This window comes from Mustelus asterias, unplaced genomic scaffold, assembly GCF_964213995.1.
Source record: "Mustelus asterias unplaced genomic scaffold, sMusAst1.hap1.1 HAP1_SCAFFOLD_155, whole genome shotgun sequence".
NCBI classification, from domain to species: Eukaryota; Metazoa; Chordata; class Chondrichthyes; order Carcharhiniformes; family Triakidae; genus Mustelus; species Mustelus asterias.
The window spans coordinates 780684-808499 of record NW_027590175.1 but is presented as its reverse complement, the minus strand read 5'-3'; the positions used below and the strand labels follow the sequence as shown (position 1 = coordinate 808499).

At 42.9% G+C, this 27816-nt stretch overlaps 1 gene segment (V, D, J or C); it reads right to left on the bottom strand.

The window, feature by feature from the left end:
- Positions 1 to 11793: 11793 nt before the first annotated feature.
- On the bottom strand, positions 11794 to 27592 carry LOC144485155 (Ig heavy chain C region-like). The segment is given in 7 exon segments: positions 11794 to 12218; positions 12722 to 13030; positions 13948 to 14259; positions 15232 to 15531; positions 26188 to 26234; positions 27039 to 27363; positions 27488 to 27592. Coding segments are annotated over 7 exon segments (1731 nt in total).
- Positions 27593 to 27816: the final 224 nt, after the last annotated feature.

Sequence of the window (27816 nt, the reverse complement as noted above, 5' to 3'; positions counted from 1 at the left end):
GTACAGTCTCTCCCCGCTGTGAATGGTGTGATATTTATTCAGGCTGTGTAACTGGTTAAAGCTCTTCAGTCAGTGCATTGGAACACCCTCACTCGAGTGTGGCAGTGTGTTGGTGCTTTTCCAGTCACACTGATATTTGAACTCTTTTCAACAGACTGGACAATTGTTTCTCCTTCTAGATTCAAGGGCCGATGATATTCAGCTCCCAAGGAATATGACTCTGTCAGATCCAGACGTGACGTTTGAAATTTCGGCCTGTGATTCCTCTTTCAATATCCTGTAAAACAAGTTTACAGAGATCATCAGTGTCAGTGCAGGATAGAAATTCAGAACACACAATTCTAGTTTCTATGGAACATTCTTTCCTCTCTCCAGACTCAAAACATTGGCTCTATTCTCTCTCTATCTGGGGGATAGCGTGGGAAATGATTCTGCGGTAGATCAGCCAATTCTCAATGAATGGTTGAGGCAGTTCGATGGGCTGAATGGCCAACTGCAGCTCCTGTTTCTTATGATTTGTGTGTGGTGGACAGGAAGCAGTGAGCATGGATCTGTCAATCAGCCTCAATCAGCACCTTCAGGAGAATTGGGAGGGTGAATATTAGATACAGCAGAGTGAGAATGGAGGGAGAGTGTGTGGGATGGAGATTTACAGCTTTTGGGGAATGAGAGAGGAAAGAATGTTCATTAGAATCATAGAATTCTTACATCATATCAACTGTTTTTGAGCCTTCACAATGAATCTCTTTTCTCAAGACACTCTTATCTCTGACTTGTCTGTGCTGCTCGCAGTCTCACAAAGCAGCTGCCTGTGTGCTGATACAAGGGGCCCTGCGAGGCAAGTTTAATGCTCCATGACTGTGTCTTTAATGACTGAATAACTATAGGAATATGGTCAAGTCAGCTAAATCCCATGATGCTTTATATTACGGTTAGCAACTGTCCATTTTGTTAACACAGCACATTTGGATCTATAAATACATATAAAGGCAAAATATTGCGGATGCTGGAATCTGAAACAAAAACAGAAAGTGCTGGAAAATGTCAGCAGGTCTGACAGCATCTGTGGAGAGAGAGTAGAGCCAACATTTAAAGTCTGGATGACCCTTCATCAGAGTTCTGACAAAGGGTCATCCAGACTCAAAATGTTAGTCTATTCTCTCTCTATAAATATATATAGGACAGCTGCCTCAGCCTTGGCCCACTCTCACACATGCACGGAGCAGTGCTGACTATGTGGAAATGCTCAGATTAAAGTTTCCTGCCTTCTCTTTAACAGCTCGTGAAAATGTTTATCGGCTTGCAGACCTTCAAAGGAGTCAGTGTCTGCTAGTTCAGCATGAACAGGCTAATCTTCACCTGCGTAGGCCCCATAACATTCTGCTTTTCGGCCTTCACCAGAGGGTGAGCAAGACCAGATTTCTCCATAATAAATACCAAAGGTGAGATATGGGGATATGCTATGCAAATAAAAGATTAGCAGAAGTCAATTTTGAATGCGAAAGGGTGAAAAGCGAGGATTTAATTGGCGAACGTGTCCATCAATGAAGGATTAGAAACATTCCTGGTTTCTGATTTGCTGTAATTGACTATTATTGCCAAGTTATTTTTCTGTAACATCAGAACCACTTGCGGGACAGCTGCACAGGGTTTCTCCTTGTGCACAAGTTATTAAAGGCCCCACATTGGATTATGCGTGGTGTCCAGTGCTGTTTGTACTCAAGTCGACTAAGAATGCCTAAAGGTACTGGTACCCAGGATCTCTGACAACTCTCCCTAACCGGATCTTGATTATCCAAAGGTTGGCCAGAATCCTCTCCAGTAACTTACCCGCCACTGTTGTCAGGCTCATCGGCCTGTAATTACCAGGCTTCTCTTTGCTGCCCTTCTTAAACAACGGAACAACATTAGCCACACTCTAGTCTTCCAGAACTTTGCCAGTGGAAAGGGATGAAGCAAATGCCTCTGCAAGGCCCTCTGCAATTTCATCCCCAAGTTCCCCAAACTCCCACAAGATCCAAGGATGCACTTGATTTGATTTATTATTATCATATGTACTAGTATACAGTGAAAAGAATTGTTTCTTGCACACTATCAAGACAAAGCATACAGTTCATAGAGAAGGAAAGGAGAGGGTGCAGGATGTAGTGTTACAGTCATAGCTCAGGTGGACAGAAAGATCAACTTAGTGCGAGGTAGGTCCATTCAAAAGTCTGACGGCAACAGGGAAGAAGCTGTTCTTGAGTTGGTTGGTACGTGAGCTCAGACTTCTGTTTCATTTCCCCAATGGAAAAAGGTGGAAGTGTGAATGTCCAGGGTGTGAGGGTTGATTATGCTGGCTGCTTTTCCGAGGCAGCTGGATGTGTACACAGAGTCAATGGATGGGAGGCAGGTTTGCGCAATGGACTGGGCTTCATTCACAATCCTTTGAGAAATCCGTTGTTGAGAAAAGCATGGATGTTAGGGAACTTGGGGAAATGAATAGTGATGTCTTGAGGAGTGCACATGTAACTAAAGAAGGAGGTGCTGGAAGTCGTAAAGTGCATCAAGGGAGATAAATCCCCGGGACCCGATGAAGTGTATCCCAGGACATTGTGGGAGGCTAGGGTGGAAATCGTGGGTCCCCTAGCAGAGATATTTGAATCATCGATAGTCACAGGTGAGGTGCCTGAAGATTGGAGGGTGGCAAATGTTGTGCCTTTGTTTAAGAAGGGCTGCAGGGAAAAGCCTGGGAACTAGAGGCCAGTGGGTGAGCCTCACATCTGTAGTGGCTAAGTTGCTCAAAGGTATTTTGAGAGACAGGATCGACAGGCATTTAGAGACGCAAGGACTGATTAGGGACAGCATGGCTTTGTGAGTGGAAAATCAGTTTTTTAGAACATAGAGTTTCAGGTCATTACCATTCGCTGCATCAGAATATTAGTGCTGTTTCTGAAAATTTCATGCATTCCCTCTTGACTTGACCGGACAGCCTCATCTATTCATTACCAACTTGAGTTTCGCTAAATCCCTGTCTCAGCTGAGGTTTCTAGAACTTTCATTCATTCCTTTATTTTCTTTAGACTTGACTGTCAGCGTCCCTCATTTAACCCATGAAAAACTTTGGTGGAAATAAACCCCTGTCCTCTGCATCAAGTCCCACACACTCACCCATCACCATGTCCTCACCATGGGACTGCAGTGGTTAGCACTGCTGCCTCACAGTGGGTTCAATTCATGGCTTGGGTGACTGTGTGTGTGGAGTCTGCACGTTCTCCCCATGTCTGCATGGGTTTCCTCCCACAGTCAGAAAGGCTTGCTGGTGAGGTGCATTGACCCGAACAAGTGCCGGAGTGTGGCAACTAGGGGAATTTTACAGCAACTTGCAGTGTTAATGTAGGCTAAGCCTACTTGTGACACTAATAAATAAACTTTAAAACACTGACCCACACAGGCTCCTGGTTAAACAACTCAATTTAAAACATTGCATCTTTTTTTGCAAATCCTTCCATGACATTATCGTTCCCTATTTCCAGTCACACAGATGTTTGAATCTTTTTCTACAGACACACTTACAATCAGGTTCTGATGAATGGAGTGACTGTCAGGTTTTGATCTGATGTCTGGTTTGAGTTTCCCTTCAAATTTTGTCATCAAATTTCCTGTAAAAAAAGATCATGACTGTCAGTCAAGAATAGAAATTAAGTGAGAAACATTTCTCTTGGGTTGAGTTTTCTGTGTGTAAATCCTCCCCTTCGAACTCCCTGTAAAAGGAGTTTCCAAAGTCCATCACTGTCAACCCCGGTCCCGGAGAGACATTCACAACATTCTCTCCTCCTGCTGGCAGGGAGCACCGCGCATGCGCACTATTGTCCATCGCCCCGAGAAAGATGGCCTCCGTCAACTCGGGGCCTCCAACTCGGCATCTGCGGTCGCGGCCTCGAATGGTAGGAACGCGGCACTGAGCAGTTATTATTCGGGTTCTCCTGTCTCCACTGGGTGCTTATGAAGCCTCTCCACCCACCCCGCCGCCTCCATTACCCTCCAGTATAAGCCGTTTCCCTGGAAACGCGGAGCCGATATAACCCCTTTGCTGCTGCTGCAGCAGCAACATCCACTGCGCATGCACTTTAGATCTGCAGTACGCATGCGCAAAGTCTGTTGTAAGGATAGATCATAGAATCATAGAATCATAGAAACCCTACAGTGCAGAAGGAGGCCATTCGGCCCATCGAGTCTGCACCGACCACAATCCCACCCAGGCCCTACCCCCACATATTTACCCGCTAATCCCTCTAACCTATGCATTTTAGGATTCTAAGGGGCAATTTTTAACCTGGCCAATCAACCTAACCCGCACATCTTTGGACTGTGGGAGGAAACCGGAGCACCCGGAGGAAACCCACGCAGACACGAGAAGAATGTGCAAACTCCACACAGACAGTGACCCGAGCCGGGAATCGAACCCGGGACCCTGGAGCTGTGAAGCAGCAGTGCTAACCACTGCGCTACCGTGCCGCCCCTAAAGATCATATTCTGATTCACTGTGAATGCTGGGTAAGATAGCCACCATTGAAGTATGTTCTTGCATTAAAAAAAATCATGTTTTCTGATTCAATTATGACTGAAGCCAAAGCACCAAGGTATAAAATAAAAATAACTAATACAGTAGCTAGCTCTGTCCTGAGTTTCATCAATGTAAGAAGTCTCACAAAACCAGGTTGAAGTCCAACAGGTTTATTTGGTAGCAAATCCTGATGTTGTGAGACTTCTTACGGTGCTTACCCCAATCCAACGCCGGCATCTCCACATCTGAGTTTAATTAATAGCTGAACAAACGTCTGCATCTGAAGATGAACTCCTTGGAGTGTCAGCTGGTGTAACGAGCTGATGATTTACCATCCACCCCCTCTCTACACACACACACACACACACACACACAGAGACTTGACAATAAGAATGAACTCATGTTTGATCAAATCCTTTGAACTTTGAATACACGAATGAATACAAGAAGGTTCACTGTCTAAATCTCCTTTATCATAAAGCCTGCAATTTGGAAAAAAGCTCCTCCTTTAAATGCTCTGTCGTATGAAGTTTTGCCTCCAGGCAACGATATTTCCTGCAATCCCAACTGTCACCTGTGGTACCAATAAACTGATGCTATCGGATATTTTTGGCCACATCTAAAGTCCTGGAGCGCCATCCAGTGGAATCCAGTCGAAAGCCTCTTCCTTTCTATGCAAATATTGCGACATGATATTTTATAGAATGATTATTAATGCTGGTTTATTATTACTGCTCTCTTCTTATCCTTTCTTCTCCCATTTGGAACTGTTGCTTATTTGCATAATGTCTGCGATTAATGGTTTCAGGTTGCTGGTATTCAGTGTCATAATGCGTGTTTCTTTTATTCATATAGGGCTCTGTATTGGGACCTCTGCTGTTTGTCATTTATATAAACGATCTAGAAGAAGGTGTAACTGGGGTGATCAGTAAGTTTGCGGACGACACGAAAATGGCTGGACTTGCAGATAGTGAGAAACATTGTCAGAGGCTACAGAAGGATATAGATAGGCTGGAAATTTGGGCAAAGAAATGGCAGATGGAGTTCAATCCAGATAAATGCGAAGTGACGTATTTTACACAGAGGGTGGTGGGGGCCTGGAATGCGCTGCCGGGCAAGGTGGTGGAGGCGGACACACTGGGAGCGTTTAAGACTTATCCGGATAGCCACATGAACGGAGGGGGAATGGAGGGATACAAAAGAATGGTCTAGTTTGGACCAGGGAGCGGCGCGGGCTTGGAGGGCCGAAGGGCCTGTTCGTGTGCTGTATTGTTCTTTGTTGTTTGTTCTTATATGAATACTTCCATCTTTCATAAAGTTGTATTAATAATTTGTTATGAATAGAATCTTTTCATCGCCCCAACCAGCAAAGACTCATAACACCTAAAATGTATGTGTGTGTGGTGTGTGTGTGTTTACTGGTTATCAGCAAAGCATGTTATTAAGTCCAAAGGTTAAGCACAGGTAGAATTAAAATCTCTCTCTACAATCTGGTGTCACATTATAGGACAGGTATGGTATAGGTGTGATGCAATACAAATCTCCCTCTACATTATCCAATCACTCAATCCCAGATTCAGTAGAGCATGCGTTAGAAAAGAAACGGTCGCCCTGACCAACGTGAGACCTCCCGATCTTGGGAAAAGTACATTGAGATGGGGAGTCAGACCACTGAAGGTAAAAGTAAAAGAGAGAGGGAGGGTCGGCCCTTGGCTGCGTGGGGCGGCAGACACGATGAGTAATAGAGATTCGAGCAGAAAGAAACTTTAATTTTCAACTGGAACCATTCAGAGAAGGTCTTCTGAACTCGCATGCTGGCCGTTCATCCTTCTCTCGCTGAAGTTGATATGACAGGTCAGCAACTCAAATCTCAGGGCTGAACTCCAGGACATTAGAATGAAAAGATCTCAGATTCAGGAATGTCGGAAAATACAAAGGACCAGACCAGAATCCCCAGGAGATGCTCATATCATCTACAACCTGTGGAAGAACATGGTGAGATGGAGGTGGATGGAAAGGCCTTTGACCCTGTAATCCACATTTAAATTAGACCTACCAAAATGAATCACCTCACATTTATCAGGGTTAAACTCCATTTGCCATTTTGCAGCCAAGCTTTGCATCCTATCTACGTATCTTTGCAGCCCTCCACCTCATCCACTACTCCACCAATCTTGGTGTCATCAGCAAATTTACTGATCCACCCTTCAGCCCCCTCCTCTAAGTCATTAATAAAAATCACAAAGAGCAGAGGACCAAGCACTGATCCCTGTGGCACTCCGCTAGCAACCTGCCTCCAGTCCGAAAATTTTCCATCCACCACCACCCTCTGTCTTCGATCAGATAGCCAGTTACCTATCCAATCGGCCAACTTTCCCTCTATCCCACACCTCCTTACTTTCATCATAAGCCGACCATTATAAAACATATATGCTCATATTTTAAATGTAATTTATGTATTGAATGAATTATTGTTCATTTCAACCAAAAGCAAGTCACTGTACGGTATGATGATAAATCGAAGAGTTGAGAGCCAATGGCCTGGGAACCTTAGTAGTTGCAGAATTAATATCTAAAAGTTTCTGGCGAGGGAACGCATTTTGCAACTTTATGAATGGGACCATTCAATGTTTAGACATAGAATAGATCGTACTGGGACTCAGGATCACGTGTCTATCCAGTTTTGGAAATGAGCCGGTGGGAATGTTCATTTTGACCTCCTCACACAGAGATACCTGCCTCGTGAGTTTTATATTGTCTGTAGTTAACGACAGTATTGGTCATCTCAAATTATCCCACAACACGAGTCATAATTCGGAAATTTGCAATCGATGATGTGCTTATGTGAAATACACATCAGTCTCTTGGATTCACCCCATGGTTTGCACATCTGTTCTGTATGTGTTCTCTATCTAGCTTGTGGTTTGCCTGCCTGGGAAGTATTTCATCGGACGATATATAGAGAGATACACTCTGTTAACCCACGCTGCAGCGACACTGATAGAGTTTTTAAGGGACAGTGTATAGGAAACTATCTTCTGCCACATGCTGTCCTGCATCGGCCTCTAATGAAGGAGCCTTTTGCTGTTTAGAATTACCTGAAACTCGTCAGTGACAGACCAGTTTATGCGTGAAATCACCGCGGTTCTCCTCATTATTCATTCATTCTGTATCTGGATTTTATCATAAAAAGGCAGACATGACGGTGTATTTACACGTGTGCGTCACTGGGTGGCGCAGTGATTCTTTCACGAAAGGGGATTGAGTTCAACCACATCCCACATATGACTGGGGAAAATCCCTATCTGGGAAAGAGGGGAAACCGTATAATAGGGACAATGGGGTGGAGTTGATGTGTTTTGGAGAACGGAATTAAGCCAAGCCAGAGATGGTTAAAATTTCATTCAATATTTATTTTAAAAATTGAGAGAATATTTTACAGCAACATTATTCTTTTAAAGTTAGAAAAGTGAACATAACGATTGAGCTTCACATGGAGAACAGAACAGATGCACAAGGAATCCGTCAGTATCTGTACATCTGTTACATACACCAGAAAGAGAAAACAGGACCTTAATACAAAGAGGAATTATCAAATGTGAATAAGGAGTGAGAAAAGTTTCTTATTTATACATGATCTTTAAACTACGGGGAAACTATTAACCACAATTACATTATAACAAAAAATGCCTCGTACATTTCACACTGAAAACTGAATTAACGTCTATGATTGCCTCAGTTACAGATTCAGAATGATAAACTGAGAGAATTTTACTGATAGAGTCACCGAGAGCAGATATTGCATTTGATCCATACAGAGATCTTGATAATCAGCTGAGGGAAATCTGCAGCTTCCAAAATTCAACTCATCATTTGATCTGTAAAAGAAAGATACAATAATGAAGCAGATGTTGATGATGCGGGACATTAATGTTAGAGTTTTTAATCAGCGAAACATTGAGAATTTTTTCAAATCCATTCTGCCAGTTTGAAATGTGAGTGAATTGAATCATCTCACCTTCACCAGAGTGACCGCAGTGCTGTAGAAAATGCTCAGGAAGAACAGCACGATGAATGTAGAAGCGGTTGTCCAGATGTTGCTGTTATCATCCTCATTGTCGTCAATCCAGATGCGGTCGGTGGAGTCTAGGGGACGGAGACCAGGAACTGAAATTAGATTACTTTATTTATCCAGGTGATCTTATTGTTACTTTTATGTTCCCCGTTCTCCTTTTTAAGCTGTTCATTTAATCTCGAATTTAATTTTCAATGTATATCTACTGTTAAATTCAGGACATTCAGTAACCGATCTCCGTAACTATTTTCACACCTGATCTTTATTGACATTCTTTGGACAGTCCATGTCAGAAAACACTGAAGATGTTTAATTAAGTATCAGTTCATTTTTGAACTATTTGCCACTATCCCTGATTGAAGAATGTTATGACTGATATCGAGGAACGTTCACTGATCAATGATTGTTTTCACAGATGGTTACTGATCTATAAACTGTAAATGTTGTTGTTTAAGTGTTGGGATGTAATTTCCGATCTGTGCTTCTTTATGGTGGAAATAGATCATGAGCTTAATTCAGCTTCTCAATGTGTTTGGCTGTTCATTGTACATTGGGATAGTTAATCTGTGGATGTGTGCATTAAAAAATCACCTTTAAATTTTACATTCATCATTTGCCTACCGTTTGTATTTAAGATCTTGCGTTTGTGTACGTGTGCATGAGCATCTCCTGGTCTGCATTATTCTTTGGCTCTGAGTTAATATGTGTGCAACAGTGTTAATGTACGTGTTCATTTGCCTATGGTTGTTGATTTGTGTAGTTGTGTGTCTGCATCTGTGTGTGTATTTTATTCTTCTGTCATTGTGTATGTATGACTCTATTATTGTGTGAAGTCTATGAATATTTATTAATGCCATTCTTAATGGGTGTACATGTGTTTATGCCTATTGCTATGTGTTAATTTCTATCACTCGTAATGTTTGTTTCCCTTTTTGTGTGCGTCTGTTTCTCCGTGTGTCTGTGTGCATGTCTGTTAACAGGTCAGTATATGTATATACATTTTGATAGTTCTTTATAACGGTGTGTTCATGTATGTTTGTGTTTCGATGTGTAGTAATGTGTGCTATGGTGTTCTGTTCTGTATGAGCATGTTAATGTTTGCGTCTACATGTTTGCGTGTAAATGTTTTGCAGTCTGTTCATCTATATGCAGTCTGCTAATTTGTTTGTATATATTTCCATGTATGTTTGTTAATGTGTATAACATTGTGCGTCTTTATATCTATATTCCTGTCAGTGTGAATGTGTGCTGATATATATGTACTTATTTGAGTCCATGTATTTGCTTGTGTATTTATGTAGCTCTGCATGCGTGTGTATCTGTCTGTATTGTGTCTCTGCATGTATGTGTTTGTATTTGGGTCTGTGTACCTACTCACATATGTGTCTGTGTATGTACTTGTGTGTTTTATGTGTATATATGTCCGTTTGTACACATTTGATTATCTACATTTGTTGTTGTTTTAGTGCCTGTTTGTACAAGCGCGAGTCTATGTACCCGTGTGTGTGTGTGTGTGTGAAGGGGGGGGGGGGGGGGAGAGAGAGAGAGAGAATGTGTGTGTGTGCCTATGTATATTTGTGTACGGATGTATTTATGTATGGGTGTATTTTTGTGTGGGTGTATTTGTGTCTGTGTGTATTTGTGTGTGTATTTTTGTTTGTGCCTGTGTTGTCCATGAGTGCATTTGTGTGTGCATTCTTGTTTCTCTGCATGTGTGTTCGTTTGTGCAAGTATTGCATGTACCTATGGTGTGTGAAAGTGTATCTGTGTGTATGCATGTATCTGTGTGTTTTTGTGCATGTGTATGTGCTGTGTATGTGTGCTTCTATGTCTGCATTTGAATGCGCCTGTCCGTATTTCTGTATATGTGCATGCATTTGTGTGTGTATTTACATGTGCCTTTCTGCATTTGTGTGCATTTTGTGAGTATGTGTATTTGTGCGTGTATTTGTGCATTTGTGTCGATGTGTCTGTGTGTGCTTGTGTGTGTGTGTGTGTGTGTGTATGTGTACGCCTCTGTGTGTATTTATAATTGTGACATTTTTGTGCAGTATTGTCAGTGTGTGTATTTTTTAACTGTTGCTTCAAGTTTCACCGGCAACCATGAACTGAACATGATCCAAACAATATGAATAATGCAGCATATTTTCAGTGTTTGCTGTAGAAATTTATTTTATGTGAGTGGCATGGTGATATCAGGAGAGCGAATGAAATAATTCATTGATGCATCTCAGAAACCTCAGTGACAGAACAGTGAAAACCGGGGAGGATTCTATTATTTGTTTAAATTTGTATCATGGGAAATCAATGCCAGCACATGATTAACAGGAATAAGAGTGTTGAAACATTTTTAAATTATGTTGCATAAGTATATATGTATATAAGTATATATATATAAGTATATGTGTATTATATACTTCCATGACAATGATAATGATACTTCAAAGTCTGCAAGTAAACCGAAAGCTAATTTGTACTGTTGACAACTGAGTCCTTAGAGTAGAGAGCCGTTCCCTTCCAAACACGCTACTTGGGGAGAGTGAGGAGCGTGAGCTCATAGTTTCCTTCTCTCTACCTGGTGAAGCAATGTCCCTGATGGTTCTAACCACTGAGGAGGTGGTGGTGAGTGGGTTAAATAATGCCATTCCTCCTCTTTTCATTGAGGAAGTGATGGTACATGGGTTAGCTACTGCTCCTCCCCTCTCTTTGTTGAGTGAGTAGGAATCCGGTATGTTCACAATTTCATTCTCCCTCTCTCTGATGGGGGGATTGTTGCTCCATGTTTCTGTGTGACCCTCACTTCAGTTCCCAGTGGGTGTGGTGCAGCAGCTTAAATATGACATCAATGCGTAAAGGCATGGACAACGAGAGAAGCAGGAACACCGAGATCTAAATGTTGTGTTTGTTTGTCAGAAATGTTGAAATTGTCGGAGTTTTCCTCAGGGAGGAAAGTCGGTGAAGATATTTTGCAGAATCCTGTAATGAATGTGCTCTACTCTGTCTCTAACACAGGGTGTATCTGAGCTAGGTGCACTGGTTCAACAAGGCTTGGGCCCGAGACGTGAAAATACCTGACTCAAACCAAAGATACATAGTGGAAGTAAAATTGAAAACCAATCAATTAAGCGTTTGGATATTTCATTTGTCGTTAGAGGAAAATGATTTTATTATTTTTATTGAAGTTTTTAATGTAACCGAGTGATTCTCATTGACATGAATTAACGGTGTCCATCAGTGCAAGGGAAATGTTCACAAAACTGGGTTTACCGCTGGATTTGTCAACTGTTCTGTTGATGATCTTCAAGGGGATGGCTTCATGTCCCACCACACAGGAGTAAGAAGCGCCGCTGGACCATTCCTCTGCTGCAATGGATAACAGGCTGTACATGAAGAAGGAGCTATTCCCGCTCTCCGCGACCACCTCGGTGTTCTTATAGTTCCCAGGATTCACCGGCTTGTCGTTGACGGTCCACTTGACGAAGATCTCTCGAGGGGAGAAACGTCTCACTAAGCAGCTGAGGGAGACGAATCTCTGAGCGGAGACTTCTTCTGCCGAGGGCAGGAGGACAGAGACGAACGGTTCCCGCGGATTTGGATCTGCAGAAAATGTACAATAAATGTCAATAAACTGGAGAATTCCGGAGAGAATGTAACCACTGGCGAGATATCAGAAAAATGTGCTTCGCTTTCGATTTTAAATGTTTCCATTTTTGACTCCCAGTTTGGAGCAGAGGTGAACACAATTATTTTCTCAAATAACTCAGGGGGCTGGACTGGGAAGTTTCAGAAATTTTACAGCACAGAATCAGGCTATTCGGCCCAACTGATCGGCTTTATTTTTGGTTTTCTGGTTTTTATGCTCCACATCAGGCTCCTCCCTCGTTATTCGATCTAAACCCAATAACATCGCCTTCAGTTCACTTTTCATTCATCAACACATCAAATTTCCCCGTAAAAATATCTAAAACCCCCAGTCTTTAGTTAGTGGAGTTTCCACTCAGGGGAGACCATTAATGCACTGAATACTGGAATATTGACCAGTACACTGACACTGGAAATAGACACAGTGACGCATTTATTGCTTCAATCTCTCAGCTCACCTGTTTCCTTGTGGATGGATTTTCTTAAAGGAGTCGGCAGATCCTGATGGCTCACCACGCAGTCAAACACAGCCGCACTCAGCCAGGCTTGTGTCGAGATGTTTAAGTTGCTGACCACGCTGTCAGGATCCGCTCCAGGCTTTTCGGCAATCTCTGATTTCAAATACTTCCTGTCTCGGATCCAGGACACATTGACTCCATAGGGAGCATTAGAAATGATGCAGGTTAAGGTCACGGTCGCCTCCAGTAAGACCTGTTCGATTGGTGGCGGCTGTATCGTCACTGTGGTATCAGGGCACTGGGGAGGATCTGTGAATGAAAAATGAAAATCAACCCTAGTTCCCTCTTCAGAAGCAGGACAGCAGTCTTCAGCCTGAAGGAGACGAAGTTGCCTTCGATATATCAACCTCTAACTATCACCTTTCAACCTCTCTGGAGGATGGAAAACCAGCCTGCTCTGTGAAATTATTCTCTTTTTGTTCAAGTATTTTAGCAGCGGTATCATTCTCATGAATCAACATTGCAGTATTCCCCAACAAATATAGCATTCCTGAACTCAGGAACCAAGTACTGGCAGTTAGTTTATAAGTAGGGTGGATACACTTCCCAATATTTTACCCCTATGCTGTGACCTGTGAAACAGTCCGACACCGACTGTCTCTCCAAATCTTACCAGCTGTCTCAGGAAAAAGCTGACATCAAGACCAGCTCGCTTACTCTGTTACTTCAAAATGGAAGGGAACACTATTTCAAGGGGAGGCAGTGGCATGGTGGTGTTACCAATGGTCTTGTAACCCAGGGCACGACTCTGGGGACACAGATTCGAATCTCACCACTGCAAATGGTGAAATTTGAATTTAGTAAAAATCTATGATTAAAAGTCAAATGATCATCATGAAGCCATTGTTGCAAAAGCCCACCTGGTTCACGAATGCCGTTCAGAAAAGTAAATCTGTTGTCTTTATCTGGCCTGGCATGCATGTGACTCCAGATCCACAGCAACGTGGTTGACAATTAAGTGGTATCCGGGATGGGCCACAAATGCACATCTCATGAAGGAATAACAAAAATTGATGTTGTGATGAAGTTCTGAATGGGGCACTGTCCCAATGCAGCAAACTACATGACAATAACTTAGAAGTTGTTCTATGCTTTGTATTAACTTTAATAGATCCCTAATTTCCATTAACAGCGGAATAATTTTTTTCTCGGTTTGAGTCTCTTACCCAGAGATCCGCTGATGTTCTGACTCTGAGTGAATCCTTGGTGAGTGACCTGGCAGGTATAGACCGCTTTGCTGAACCATTCCTGAGCGGAGACTGTCAGCCGACTGCTGGCCGAGAAGTTCCCGTTCACTTCACAGGCGGGAGAGGTGATAATTCCTGAATCCATGCGTTGTCCATTCTTCAGCCACTTCACCGTCATTGACTTTGGCTGGAAATCGATGATTGAACAGACGATGGTTGCAAATTTTCTGCTTGTGATTTCTTCACTGGAACTCACGGTGAGGATAACGGTTGGGGTGATAACGATTGGGCCTTCAACAAACAAATGTTCAGACGTTACTTGAAGATTTAATTGACATCAATTAAAATTAGTTCTTTTATTTAAGCACCATAGCTGCCGATTTGGGAATCATATCCATGGTTTGGTTGAATTGGCAGGGAAATGGCGAATGGAATTCATCCGTCAAAAGTGCCATACAATGCATTTGGGGAGGGAAAACAAAGCAAGACAATAAACTGGAATGTTAAGAGGGATTGAGGAAATGCAAGACCTTAGAGTGCACGTCCACAGGTCCTTGTAGATGGTAGGGCAGCTGGAAAAGTTGATCAAGAAAGCATATCGGATTAGTTCCTCTGTTATGTGAGATATTGAATGCAAAAACAGTGATACAATGATGGAGCTGTATAAAACCTCGTTTGGCCAAGTTTGGAGGTTGCTGTACAGTTCTGGTCACCACAATGCAGGAATAACGAAGTGACTCTGGAGAGAGATGAGGTTTACAAGAATGTTGCCAGGGGCTAAAAATTGCAGCCATGAGGCGAGATTGGACAGGCAGGGTTTGTTCTCTTTAGGAAAAGAGGAGGCTGAGGCGTGACATAATTGTGGTTCACAAAACAAATAAAGGACGTAGGCAGAAATAATTCATTCCCCAAGTGGAGGGCTCAATTACCAGGGAGCATGGTCATTTAAAAGGTATCTAGGTCTGCATCTCAAGTGCTTTAAGCTGCAATGCTACGGAGTTGGGGCTGGAAAATAGGCTTAACTTGTCTGGCTAGTTTATTTGTTCTCCCTTTTGGCCAGCACAGACATGGCGGGCTAAATGACCTCATTCTGCACAGTATCATTTCTGTTGTTCTTTGATTCTGAGCAACTTTTCAGTCAGTAGACACTTACCTGGATTTTGCATAATTCAATTTTTCAGAATGCTACAGATCAGTTATAACTAAGGCCTTATAGAGTTCAATCACAGCGTTCCTGTCTTGCCCAAGTTCCACAACACTTACATTGCATTCCAATGCTCTTGACTGAGTCGCTGTGTCGAACCTCACAGTCGATTTTGCTGCACTCTCCCACTGACTGGGTGATGGTTAACTGGCTGCTTAGGGTATAGGTTCCCTTCGCGTTTCTCACTGATGGATAAGTCTTAAATCCAGTGGCGATCAGCTGCCCATTTTTCTTCCAGGTCAGTTTGGAGACATCTGGAGAGTAGTCCATCGCCAAACAGCCGTAGGTGATGGAGCCAGCGGAGTTGTGTTGCTGACAGGAAGAGACGAGGCTGTAGAGAGTGGGCGGAGACGGTGTCGCTGGGAAGGAATAGTCGATTGAACAAGTTAGACTATTACTTGCGTTTATTAATTAATCAAACATATTTATACAAGTATGTTTCTATATTAGGTATAGCTCTTGCGGCTAAAGAGATCAATGGATATGGGTAGTCGGCGGGGTCAGGACATTGATGAGCCGTGATCAAAGTGAATGGTAGAGCAGGGTCAAAGGGCCGAATGGCCTACTCCTGCTTCTATTTTCTATGTTTCTACATCACGATTTGTCTAGAATTATGAACTTAACTTAATATTTCCCGATTAAGACCTACATACACCTTTCAGCTTCTGTTACTCCTATCATTTGAGAATCGCCATCTTTGTAGAAACTCACATCACTGTCTCGACCTCTATCAGGTTGGAAAGACAAAAACATTTTGATGTCATTGTAATGACATACCATTCATTGGATTAACAGAGAAGTGTAAAGAGTTTCTCCATTACTTCAGGCACTACCTATTTCTCAAACAACAGGACTTTGTGATGAAGAAGTTGTCTCTTCATTCATATCAGCCACTCGCCTGATGAAAGAGCTCCAAAAGCTCACGATTCCAAATAATCCTGTTGGCGTTCAACCTGGTGTTGTCAGACTCCTTACTGAGCCCACCCCAACCTAGCGTCGGCATATCCACATTGTAGTTTTGGCTATTGCCTGTGTTCAAACGAACTGATGCCCCTTCCTCTCTCCAACTCACAGCCTCTCACTCCACAAAATGAAGATTAGTGACTTTGCTTCAAAACTACCTTCGGAATGAATACTTACTGAATGACCAGGAAACTCTAAATGTGATTACAAATTCAAATAATTGCAACATTGACTAATTGAAGGGTCATACATTAATAGCAAGAGTTGGCCATTCGGGCCCTGACGTCTCCTCCATTATTCACTGAGATTACAGATGATCTGGTTGTGGTGCTAGCTCTATTTTGCACATCCTCACTCCGCCCGTCGATCACCCACTCTCTGCCCATTTCCCCCGACTCTCTGCGCTTTTCCCTGGCTCTCTGCTATTCCCTGTGGCTCCTTTCCCCTTTCACCTGGCTCTCTACACTTCCCTCCAGCTCTGTCCCCTCTCCCCCGGCTCCCTGCCCTTTCCCTCAGCTCCCTACCCTTTCCCCCGGCTCTTTGCCCGATGTCCCTGCTCCCTATCCACTTTCCCCTTTCCCCTGGCTCTCTGCCCTTTCCCCCTGACTCTCTGCCTTTCCCCTTGACTCTCTGCCCTTTCCTCTGGGCTATCTTGTCCTTTTCCTCGGCTCTCTGTCCTTTCCCCGGCCTCCCTGCCCTTTATCCTGGCTCTCTCCTCTTTCCCTGATTCTCTGCCCTTTCACCTGGCTCCCTGCCCTTTCTATTAGCTCTCTGCCCTTTCTTCTGGCTCTCTGCGCTTTCTCCTGACTCTCTGCCCTTTCCCGGCTCTCAGCCCTGTTGCCCGGCTGTGGGCCCATTCCCCAGGCTCTCTGCCCTTCCCCCCCGGCTCTCTGCCCTTTAACACGCCTCCTGTTCTCCCCGGCTCTTTCCCATTGTCCTTGGCCCTGAGCCCCCAGGGATTCCCCCCAGCTCTCCACATTCGCAGGGCAGCTCCCACATTTGAACACCAAACTGCCGCTTAAGATCTTTCTTCTCTCTCGTTGCAGACCTCCACACACAGGTTTAGCGAGTGTGAGTGAGAGAGTGTGAGTGCGTGCGGGTGAGTGATTGAAGGAGTGAGAGTGGATGAGTGATGGTGTGTGAGTGACGGAAGGTGGGTAAGTGAGGGTGAGTGAGTGAAGTTCTTTCAGTGAGGATGAGTGATTGAGGGTGAGTGAGTGAGTGTGGGTGCGGGTGAGAGAGCGTGAGTAAATGATGGTGTGTGAGAGAGGGTGGGTGAGTGAAGGTGGCTTAATGTGTGAGTGAAGGTGGGTGAGTGAGTGTCGGTAAGAGAGAATTAATGAGGGTGAGTGAGTGAGGATGCGTGAAGGTTAGTGAAGGTGGGTGAGTGAGAGCGAGTGAATGAGGGTGAGGAGTGAATGTGACTTAGTAAGTGAGGGTGAGAGAGTGAGTGAGTCAGGGTGTGTTATTGAGGGTGGTGTGTGAGAGTGTGTGAGGGAGAATGAATGCGGATGGGTGGATGAGTGAAGGTGAGTGAGTAAAGGTGTTTGACTGAGGATGAGTGATTGAGGATCTGTGAGTTAGGGTGGGTGAACGTGAGTGATGGTGAATATGTGAGGGTGTGTGAGTGAATGTAGGTGCGTGAGTCTCAGTGAGTTTGAATGGGTCAGGTGGCGTACGTGAGAGAGAGAGGGTAATTGAGCTTGAGTGTGTGGGGGTGCGTCTGGGTGAGTGAGGGTGGGTAAGTGGGGAGAGTGAGTGAGGGTGAGTGAGAGTGATTGAGACTGGATGAGTGAGGGAGGGTAAGTGCGGTGAGTGAGTGAGAGTGATTGAGACTGGATGAGTGAAGGTGGGTAAGTGGGGTGAGTGAGGGTGAGTGAGAGTGAGTGAGACTGGATAAGTGAGGGTGGATAAGTGGACTGAGTGAGTGAGAGTGAGTGAGACTGGGTGAGTGAGGGTGGGTTAGTGGGATGAGTGAACGAAGGTGACTATGAGTGTTGGTGAGTGACTGAGGCTCTGAGTGAGTGACTGAGGGTTAGTGAGTGAGGTTGAGTGAGTGATAGCGTGTGAGTGTGGGTGACTGAGTGACAGTGAGTGAATGAGAGTGTGTGAGGGCGAGTGAGTGTGAGTGAGTGAGTGCTGGTGAGTGAATGAGGGTGTGAATGTGAGTGAATGAGGGTGAGTGAGTGAGGATGGGTGAGAGTGAGAGAGCGAATGTGTGTGAGTGATTTTGAGTGAGTGAGGGTGTGAGGGTGAGTGACTCAGGGTGAATGAGGATCAGTGAGTTTCTGAGGTTGAGTGCGTGAAATTGAGTGTGTGAAGTTGAGTGTGTGAGGTTGAGTGTGTGAAATTGAGTGTGTGAGGGTGGATGAGTGAGCAAGAGTGAGTGAGTTGGGATGAGTGAGTTGGGATGAGTGAGTTGGGATTTGTGAGTGGGGATGAATGAGTGAGAGTGTGTCAGCGAGGGAAGGTGGGTAAGTGAGGGTGAGTGAGTCAAGTTCTTTGAGTGAGGATGAGAGATTGAGGGTGAGTGAGGAAGTGTGGGTGAGGGTGAGAGAGTCAGTGGGCCACCTCCACCTCTTCCTCTCCATCGATCTTTTCCCGATTCTCCACATTGATCAGCTTTCAGTAACACGGATGTGTAAATCACCAGGCAGCTGCTTTAATGTCGGTGTCTTTCTTCAAGAAACACGTACCAGTGAACAAATAGTCAGACTGAGGGAGCTGTAGGGAAGCTTACAGCAAAACTAGGATGGGTCGCACAGGAATCAACCAGTATTGGGAGCCAGGCGGCCATGGTCTCAGCCAATTCCCTTTTTATTTTTTGGGTTTTTGTGTCCGGTGTAACACATGGAAATTCCTACTTCTGACCTCATGTTGGATGGAATGTCACTGTTGAAGCAGTAGAAGATTGTTGGTCCAAGAACAGTCCCCTGCCGACATCCTGCAGTGAAATCTGAACTTAGATGTTTGACCTCCAACCACCAATACCATGTTGCTTTGTGCTAAGTATGACTCCAAACAGAGAAGAATTTCCCGCCGATTCTTATTGACTTGAGTTTTACTCGGGCCCCTTGATCCCACCCTCATTCAAATGCTACCGGGGTGGGGGTGGGGGAGGGGGGAGTCGGGGGGGGCGTCGGGGGGGGGGGGGGTGCGTTGGCACGGTGGCACAGTGATTAGCGCTGCTGCCTCAGAGTTGGATTCCCGACTTGGGTCACTGTCTGTGTGGAGTTTGCAAGTTCCCCCCGTGTCTGTTTGGGTTTCCTTAGGGTGCTCCTGTTTCCTCCCACAGTCCAACGATGTATGGGTTCGGTGGATTGGCCGTGCTAAAATTGCCCCTTAGTGTCAGGGGGACTAGTTAGGGTAAATACATGTGGTTATGGGGATAGGGCTTTGCTGGGATTGCTGTTGGTGCAGACTCGATGGGCTGAATGGCTTCCTTCTGCACTGTAGCATCCTATGATTCTACTCTATGGTGTCAAGGACAGACACTCTGACGTATGTGAGACCGAAAGTGTGTGTGTGTGAGAGAGAGCGAGAGAGAGCGATAGAGGGAGAGAGAGATAGAGGGAGAGATAGATAGAGAGAGAGAGAGAGAGAATGTGTGTGTGAGGATTCCTGTGTATGATAGAATGCGTTTGCACGTGTGTGAGACAGTGGGCTGTGCGTGCAAGAGGGGAGAGTGTGCGTGAGAGAAGGGGTGTGTGAGATAATGTGTGTGTGTGTGAGACAGAATGTGTGTTTGAAGAATTATTCTTTGTGTGTGAGAGTGTGTCTCTTCTTGAAAATGTATGTGTGTGGAGGGGCGGGGAGAGTGTGTGTGGGGAGTCTGTGTGAAAGAGTACTTCTGTGTGTGATGGTGTGTATGTTGATGTGAAAGGGAGTGTGTCTATTTGAGATACACGATGTCTGTGAAAGAGAGTGTGTGTGCCTGAGAGGGAGGTTATGTGTGAGGGAGAGTGTTGTGTTCATGTGAAAGACAGTGTGTGTGAGAGGGAGTGCCTATTGGAAAGCAAAATAATATGTTCATCAGTGTGTGACACTGTGCATGGGATGGCGTGTGAGTGAGAAAGATCTGTACAATGTGTGTGGATGACAGAAGCAATGTGGGGTGTTTGAGTGTATCTGTGTGTGTGTGTGTGTGTGTGTGTGTGTGTGTTGAGGGGCGGGGAGAGTGTGTGTGAGCGAGAAAAAGTGTGAAACTTAGACAGAGTGGATGCGTGAGTGTGTGTGAGTGAATTGACTGTTGAGAGAACATGTGTCTGTGATAGGTGGAGTGTTTAAAGAGAGATACATTGTATATACATGTGTGTCCGTGTGTAAGAGAAGGAGAGACTGTGTGCGAGATTGTGTGCGTGTGAAAGGGAGGGTGTTTGTGAGAGACAGTGTTTGAGAGCAAGATTGTGCGTGTGTGAGACAATGTGTAAGGGAGTGAGCGGGTGAAAGAGAGAGAAATATGTACCTGTGTGAGAGAATGCGTGTGCAAGTGTCCGTATGAGTGAGAGCATGGGAATGTGTGTGAGACGAAGTGAGAGTGTACGGAAGAGGGAATGTGAGAGGGATAGTGCATGTGTGTGTGTGAGAGAGAGAATGTGTGCGCGAGACTGTGCTTATGTGAGAGACCGTGTCTGTGTGTAAGAGTGTGTGTTAGAGTGTGTGCATGTTCTATGTTTGTGAGAGTGTTTGTGAGAGAGCCAGTGTGTGAGAGCAAGAATGTAGAGGTGTGAGATAGTGTGCGCAAGAGAAATAGAAATATGTGCGTGTGTGTGTGTGAGAGAGAGAGATGCGTGTGCAAGAGGAATTGTGAGAGAGCGTGTGAAGAAATGTGAGACAGCTTGAGCGTGTGTGACAGAGAGTGGAAGAGAGAGAGTCCATGTGAGAGTGCGTGCGCGAGAGTGTGAGACTGTGCTTATGTGAGAGTGTGTGTCTGTGTGTAAGAGAGAATGGGTGGGTGTGTGGGGATGTGAGCGCTTTTGTGTATGGGGATGTGAGAGATTGATGGAGAGAGCGAGACGATGTATGTATTTGTATTGAGAGAGTGTATGTGTAACGTGAGAGAGAGAATGTGTATGGGTGTGTAAGAGAGACCGTATGAGAGAGAAAGTAAGTGTGAGTATGTATGTGTGTGTGTGTGCATGTGTGAGAGAATATGAGAGTATTTATGTGTGTGAGAGTGTGTGATGTGTATAAGTCTCTATTTGGCTGATTCAGTCTGGAAAACACACTCACTCCACACATACTCACCCATTCACACAGTAAGTGGGAGTGACAAGTGAGCACAATACGGAGCGCGGGCCAAGGGTTGGAAAAACATTTAAATCTTTCGCAATCAGTCGCAATTGAATAATTCACCCTACTCAATGAGGGAAACCTGTAAAAACTCAAGAAATTTGACACAATCCAGGGCAAAGCCACCCACAAGATTATCCGCCCCCTCATTCACCCTATTCTCTCTCTCCATCACTAACAAGCAGTGACAGCAGTGTGTGTTATATACAAGATGCACTGCAGCAACTCACCAAGGCTCCATAGTAAACACTGTCCAAACCCGTTGCCTTTATATCCTAACAGGATAAGGGCAGCAGCCACATATGAAGACTACCACCTGCAAGCTCCCCTCCAAGACACACACCATCCTGACTTGAAACAATACCTCAGTTCCTTCTGGGTCAAAATCCTGGAACTTCCACCTAACAGCACGGCGGATGCCTGCAGCATATGGATTGCAGTTATTCAAGGATGCTTCATATCAACACTTTCTCAAGGAACAATTATTGATGATTAAAACTTCTGGCCGAGCAAATGACTCTAAAATGGGTTTAGAAGATTAAAAATAAGATGCAAATGAATTTGACCCTTCAACTGTCATACCAAACAGGTCATGGACTGCTTTACTACGGAGCACAATCTCACTTTGCATTTGCTCATCGAACATTCCCAAGGCCGGTACATCACTGGTTAAAAATCATCCAAATCTCCCTCTACAATCTGACGTTTCTGCTCTCTCTGATGGTCACAATATGCTTTAGGGATCTCATTTCTGAGACGCCGAGACAAACATCAAGTCAAACTGTCACATTTCTCACAGATACAAGTTTATTGAAGAAATAAATCAAATTTCACTCCCTGAAATACAGCAGAAGGAACCAGAAGTTTTACAACCAGTCAGGCAGATTCCTGGTCCCAACACAGTGACCACGCGCGCAGAAACAGAACAGACACAAACGGTGCAACAATCGATTTCCCAGCAGGTAGGTATGATCAATCTGTCAATTTAATTCAAACTGTTTGATTCTAATTGATCAATGATCAATTTACAACAGAAAATCAATAACCTCTTTTAAATAAAACTGATATTCATTTCAAAACTCCTGTCGATTTTTAATTATGTCTCTCTGCCTGTCTCACTTCTCGAAAACTATGTAAAAATGTAATTTCGCTGAAAATTAGGAATCAAAAATAACAGATTCAGGACAGTTCAATGTCCCCGACAGAGATACAGTGACACAGTAAGGATTAAATAAACCAAGAAACATTTACATTGAAAATCATTACCTGATTCGATCTAATTTCTTAATTAAATGTAATCAACAAAATATTCGAGGTAAAACACCTTATCGAGCTAAGCATAGCTGATAAAAGAAAGGTTTTGTTTCTGAATTCATTTTCGATACAATTAAACATTCTCTGAAACGGATGATACTTTGCACGCCCGTGCATTATTCAAGGTATTTTGTTTTGAATTAATTAGCACCAATATTATATTTTGTTTTGTTAATTGCCGGTTACTTTTCCTGTTAGCTGATTTGTACTCCCTAATAAAATCAGTTTTCAATCATTCAAAACTTTCCCTGCCTCGAACATTGTGAAGTAATTAGGTTCCAATTAAATATTAAACGATAAACTTCAAATTACTGAATGGAAAGATTCAGACATCTGTAATTCATTTGCTTCAATCGAATAACATTGTCATGTTTTTTCATTTCCACTTTTACTCCAAATGCCTTATTATAACCTGCAAACGTGTTAAGAATGCATGTTTCTGACTTTGTATATACTGTAACGGCCTGGCAGTTTGAGGTCAATGAAGCTGCTTCCGAGATTTAATAATTTGGACCATCCATATAATTTAATTACTGAACATATTGTTTAAATTAAGAAGTTCTGAATTAAACAATGAAAAACACAATGAGGACAATTGATTCAAATCCTCTGCAACACTGAAACATGATGCACAAAATAAGTCGAGACTTTCTCTTCAGTATAATATTTAATACTAATTAAACACAATGCTCAAATAGAATCAATTCTTCCATTCTGTCATTTATTCATCCAATAATTCTATTCTATGTTCAGCAGTAATGGGAGACAGGATGTTATTATTAAATGCAGCGCAAATATTACTCATATAAAAATATGATAATATTATAAAAAATTAATTAATTGAATTTCAAGTCTTAAATTGTAAATCTCGAGCCAGTTTCTGTTGACACCTTACGACAATTCAAACACCATTATATGAACAATTGTTTAGTGTTAGCGAATTCCACCTGTCAGAAAACTGTGTTCACTCTGTCAAATTTATTTAAACTGTGAGATTCTAATTGATCAATTTTCCAACTACAACAACAAAAATCAATAACTTCTTTTAAATTAAACTGATATTCATTTCAAAATTCCCTTCGAATTTTAACTATTTCTCCCTGTCTATCTCAAATCTCGAAAACTAGGCAAAAAATATTTTTTTTTCTGAAAATGTGCACATCAGATATAACCGATCCAGGGTAGTGTAATGTCCCTAACAGAGATACAGTGACGCAGTAAGAATTGTAATTCATGATTTACTTTAATCTGCAAGCATCAGTTAACATGAATAAAATGCTCAAATATATATTTGTTTTATTTTTTCCGATACCAGTTTGTTTTATCCTGACAAGGATGTTTAAACGCAGTTTGTTTTTTTCATTTAGCGGGAAAAAGTGTAACCGCTCAGGATCACCGAGTTGAAACAATACAGAAACAATTGAGAAACACCAAACCATTTCACAAATTTTGAGATGAGATTAGTGATTAATTATCTCTGCATCCAACTACAAATTACTTGGAAGGAATGCTGCGCCTGCACAGAAACAATGTAATAATCGGGCACAAAAATTGCCAAATAGCGTTTTATTGCCAATTATTCACCAAAACTCATATTTAAGTGAATGCGAACTTCATCGGGGATATAACAATTAATGCAAAGTATCTTGTTGAACTGAGCGCTGCTGTGGAAACAGCATGTTATCAGTGAAATAGTTTCTGGAATTATCACAAAATATTTCCAGCCGAGAAACTTTTTTGGTCATGTTAATTGTATGCAAAGCACAGCAGAACTATTAAAGCCGATTAATGCGAAATGATATGAATAGAAAATAATCTTTTGTGAATATGTAGTTATGTTACCGATTAATAACAGTTTGATTTATATTAATTTTACTGTCAAACTTGTTAATGAGAAGTTTGTTTTTGCAGCAACTACTTAGTGTCCGATTGAACGTTGTAAGACATGATTTATTTTAATTTCTAAGAGTTAGTTAAAATTTATAAAAATGCTGTAATACCTTTATTTTATTTCTTTCACAACCTGCTTATTTTCTTCCTACAAGGATTTTCAAACTCATAGATTATTTGCATTTAACCAGAAAACGTGTAACCGCTCAGTGCCACCGAGTTTAAACAATGCAGAAACACCAAAACATTTCACACATTTTAAACATTCTTAGTGACCTAACAACAGAACCTCCTCAACAGAAACACACCAAAACACATCAATGAGGGAATGAATCCGTTTCACGGGGACGCAACTCAATTATCCATTCAACAAAATCAAAAATATGATTGCAAGGAAATCTCAATATTCAATCCGGTAAACCAGCTCGTCACCAAATATATGAATGATTGAACTAAACAGAAATTTGGAATAAGAGCAATAGCATTGCGAGGAGGTGGAATATGTCCAACAAATTAATATTGAAATTTTACCACATTCTATTCATATTGGGTCATATTTCAAACAGATTTCAAACATATTTAAATATTGGGTGGGTAAAAGCTGCAGCCGTCAGATGCCACCGAGGTTAAACATGGCATGTATCCCAAATTGTGAATGCAGTGGCAAACTATGTTTTGGACGAGTGGCATAAACCGTGGTTTGGTTTAACCTGCACTTATCAGCTCCGATTTAAAAAAAATACAAATACAATAAAGCCTGCCTGATTTCTGTCTGCAGGCACACGTCAAGTAGTTTAAAACCCGCAGACTGTTTGTATTCAATCACAAAATGTGTAACAGCTCAGTGTCACCGAGTGTAAACAATGCAGAATCTCCGAACCATTTCACAAATTTTACTTATTCAAAGTCACCCAGACAGACAACCTCCTCACCAGAAACACGCAGCACTGAGGGACTGAACCCCGGTTCATGCAGAAGCAGCTCAATTCTACAAACAGTTGCAACAGAATCAAATTTCACATTGGCAGAAAATCTCAATTTAAAATCCAGCCAACCTGACCATCACCAAAGCAACTAATGATTAAAATGAGCACAACAATGACATAACAAAACCAGATTGTGATTAAGCGGAACATGTTCGCAACATTAAAGCAGAAACTTTAACACATTTTGTTAATATTGGGTTAGATTTTAAACACTTGTGCAGTAGATGGTGCAACTCGCAGCCACTAGATGTCACCGAGATTAAACATTGAAGAAACGCCGAACTGTTTAACAAAAGGAAGGCATTTATAGTAACCCAGCCACACAATGTCCTCAGCAGATAAACACCAAATCACAACAAGAGACTGAATCACTCAGTATCATCTTTTGTCAATTAACAGTAGAATTCTATAACCCCCATTTTAAGCAGGATCACATGAAACATTGAAAAGATTTTCAGCACAGAATCCACCAAACCACATTACATTGAACGAATGAATTAATAAAATCGAGAAAAAGTATAAAACAAAAACTCAAATAAAACACTGACTATTTAAAGGCATGGTTCTTACCTGCAGTCACCGTCACCATGGTCCCTTGTCCCCAGTAGCCCCCCAGTTATCACAGTGAGACACAGCATGACAAATACTGTGCCCGACTGCTAACTGTTTAATTTCACTGCTGTCTCAAAAATCTGATTCTGCCTCATCCACGAGCGAATGAGTGAGATATTTCAGCTTGTCCTGGTCATTGTATTTATAAAGGGGATCGGAATGCTTTTAAACTCTCTGTGTAGATTTAGCATATCGGTAAATATAGATTTTATGGGAAGATTTTTATACCTTTTCACAAACTAATATTACTTCCACACATTATTTCACTGAAGCCGCGTTTACTTTGAAAATCCTGCCGTGATACTGATTACCAATTTGAGCAATCTCTTTCCATGAGGTTTTTGTATGAGGATGTCGCTGTGCTCAGCACTGTGACCCCCCACTGCTGTATCACAGTGACAGACACTCGCACAAAAACTGCACTCACTCTCTGTTCAGTACTGCCGCTCAATATGTACTTCAAATAGACCATTATTTCGATGTAATTTACAATTTATGCAGCAGTTTACAAAACACAATCTAGAAACACCTCCTCCAAGTCTCAGAAATAATAAAGCGAGAGTTATATCCAGGTGTGTAATTGCAGAAACTGTTAACACTAAATATAAACAGAGTGAAAAGCTCAGCCCGTTATGTCTGTGTGTTTTCTTGGTTTAATGTTTAATTTTCACTAAGTTAGGTTTGTCAGAAGCAGTTTGTGTTTTGGTTCTGGTCACTGTCGTTAATACTACATTTAAAACAAGCACTGACCTTCAGGTTATGATGGAAGTTGTTGAATTCCCTCTCGAGCTGTTCTTGTCCGGGTCCAACCCTGGTTCCTCTCGCTGTGGTCTCTTGCACAGTAATAGATGGCGGTGTCTTCGGTCTTCAGCCTCGTCATTTCCAAAGAGAAGATGTTGCTTGAAGTGTCTTTGGACGCACTAAATCGATCCTTAATTGCTGGGACGTAGTTGTTGCTAGATGAAGAGTAGTAGTAAAGCAACCACTCCAGCCCCTGTCCGGGAACCTGTCGGATCCAGTGCATGGAGTAGCTGCCAAGATCGAAGCCGCTGGTTTTACAGGTCAGTGTCAGGGAGCCTCCGGGACGCCCGGTCTCTGCCTCTGGCTGAGTCAACACAACCTCCGACTGGACACCTGTAAAAATAGATCAAAGGATTAATTTTGGTGACATGATTGCTGACTCTGGAACATTCCAGAGACAGACTAACATTTTGATACAGTGACAATGAGGAATTGGACAATAAAAAATACGACTTACCGGATAAGAAACTCAACAACAAACTGAGAGAAATCGCCGACCTCATCTTTCTGGTGATTTGGGGGAAATGGTTGTGTCAGGAACTCAGTGAACAAACCAGCTCCCGGACTGTTGGATTCCGGTCCCAGTGAGCGGCATTTAAATACCCGGCAGAAGGGGGCGGCTTTCCAGGCGCCGCCTGTTGATTCCCTGCTGGAGGCGGCGACTGGATCCAGGTCCCACCTTCCACACCCCAACAGAATGGACTCCCAGATTTACAATAGGTTAATATTAAAATGGACATTTTATCAGCGTCGGGATATTTGTTTGGCTGAATATGTTCAATGTAT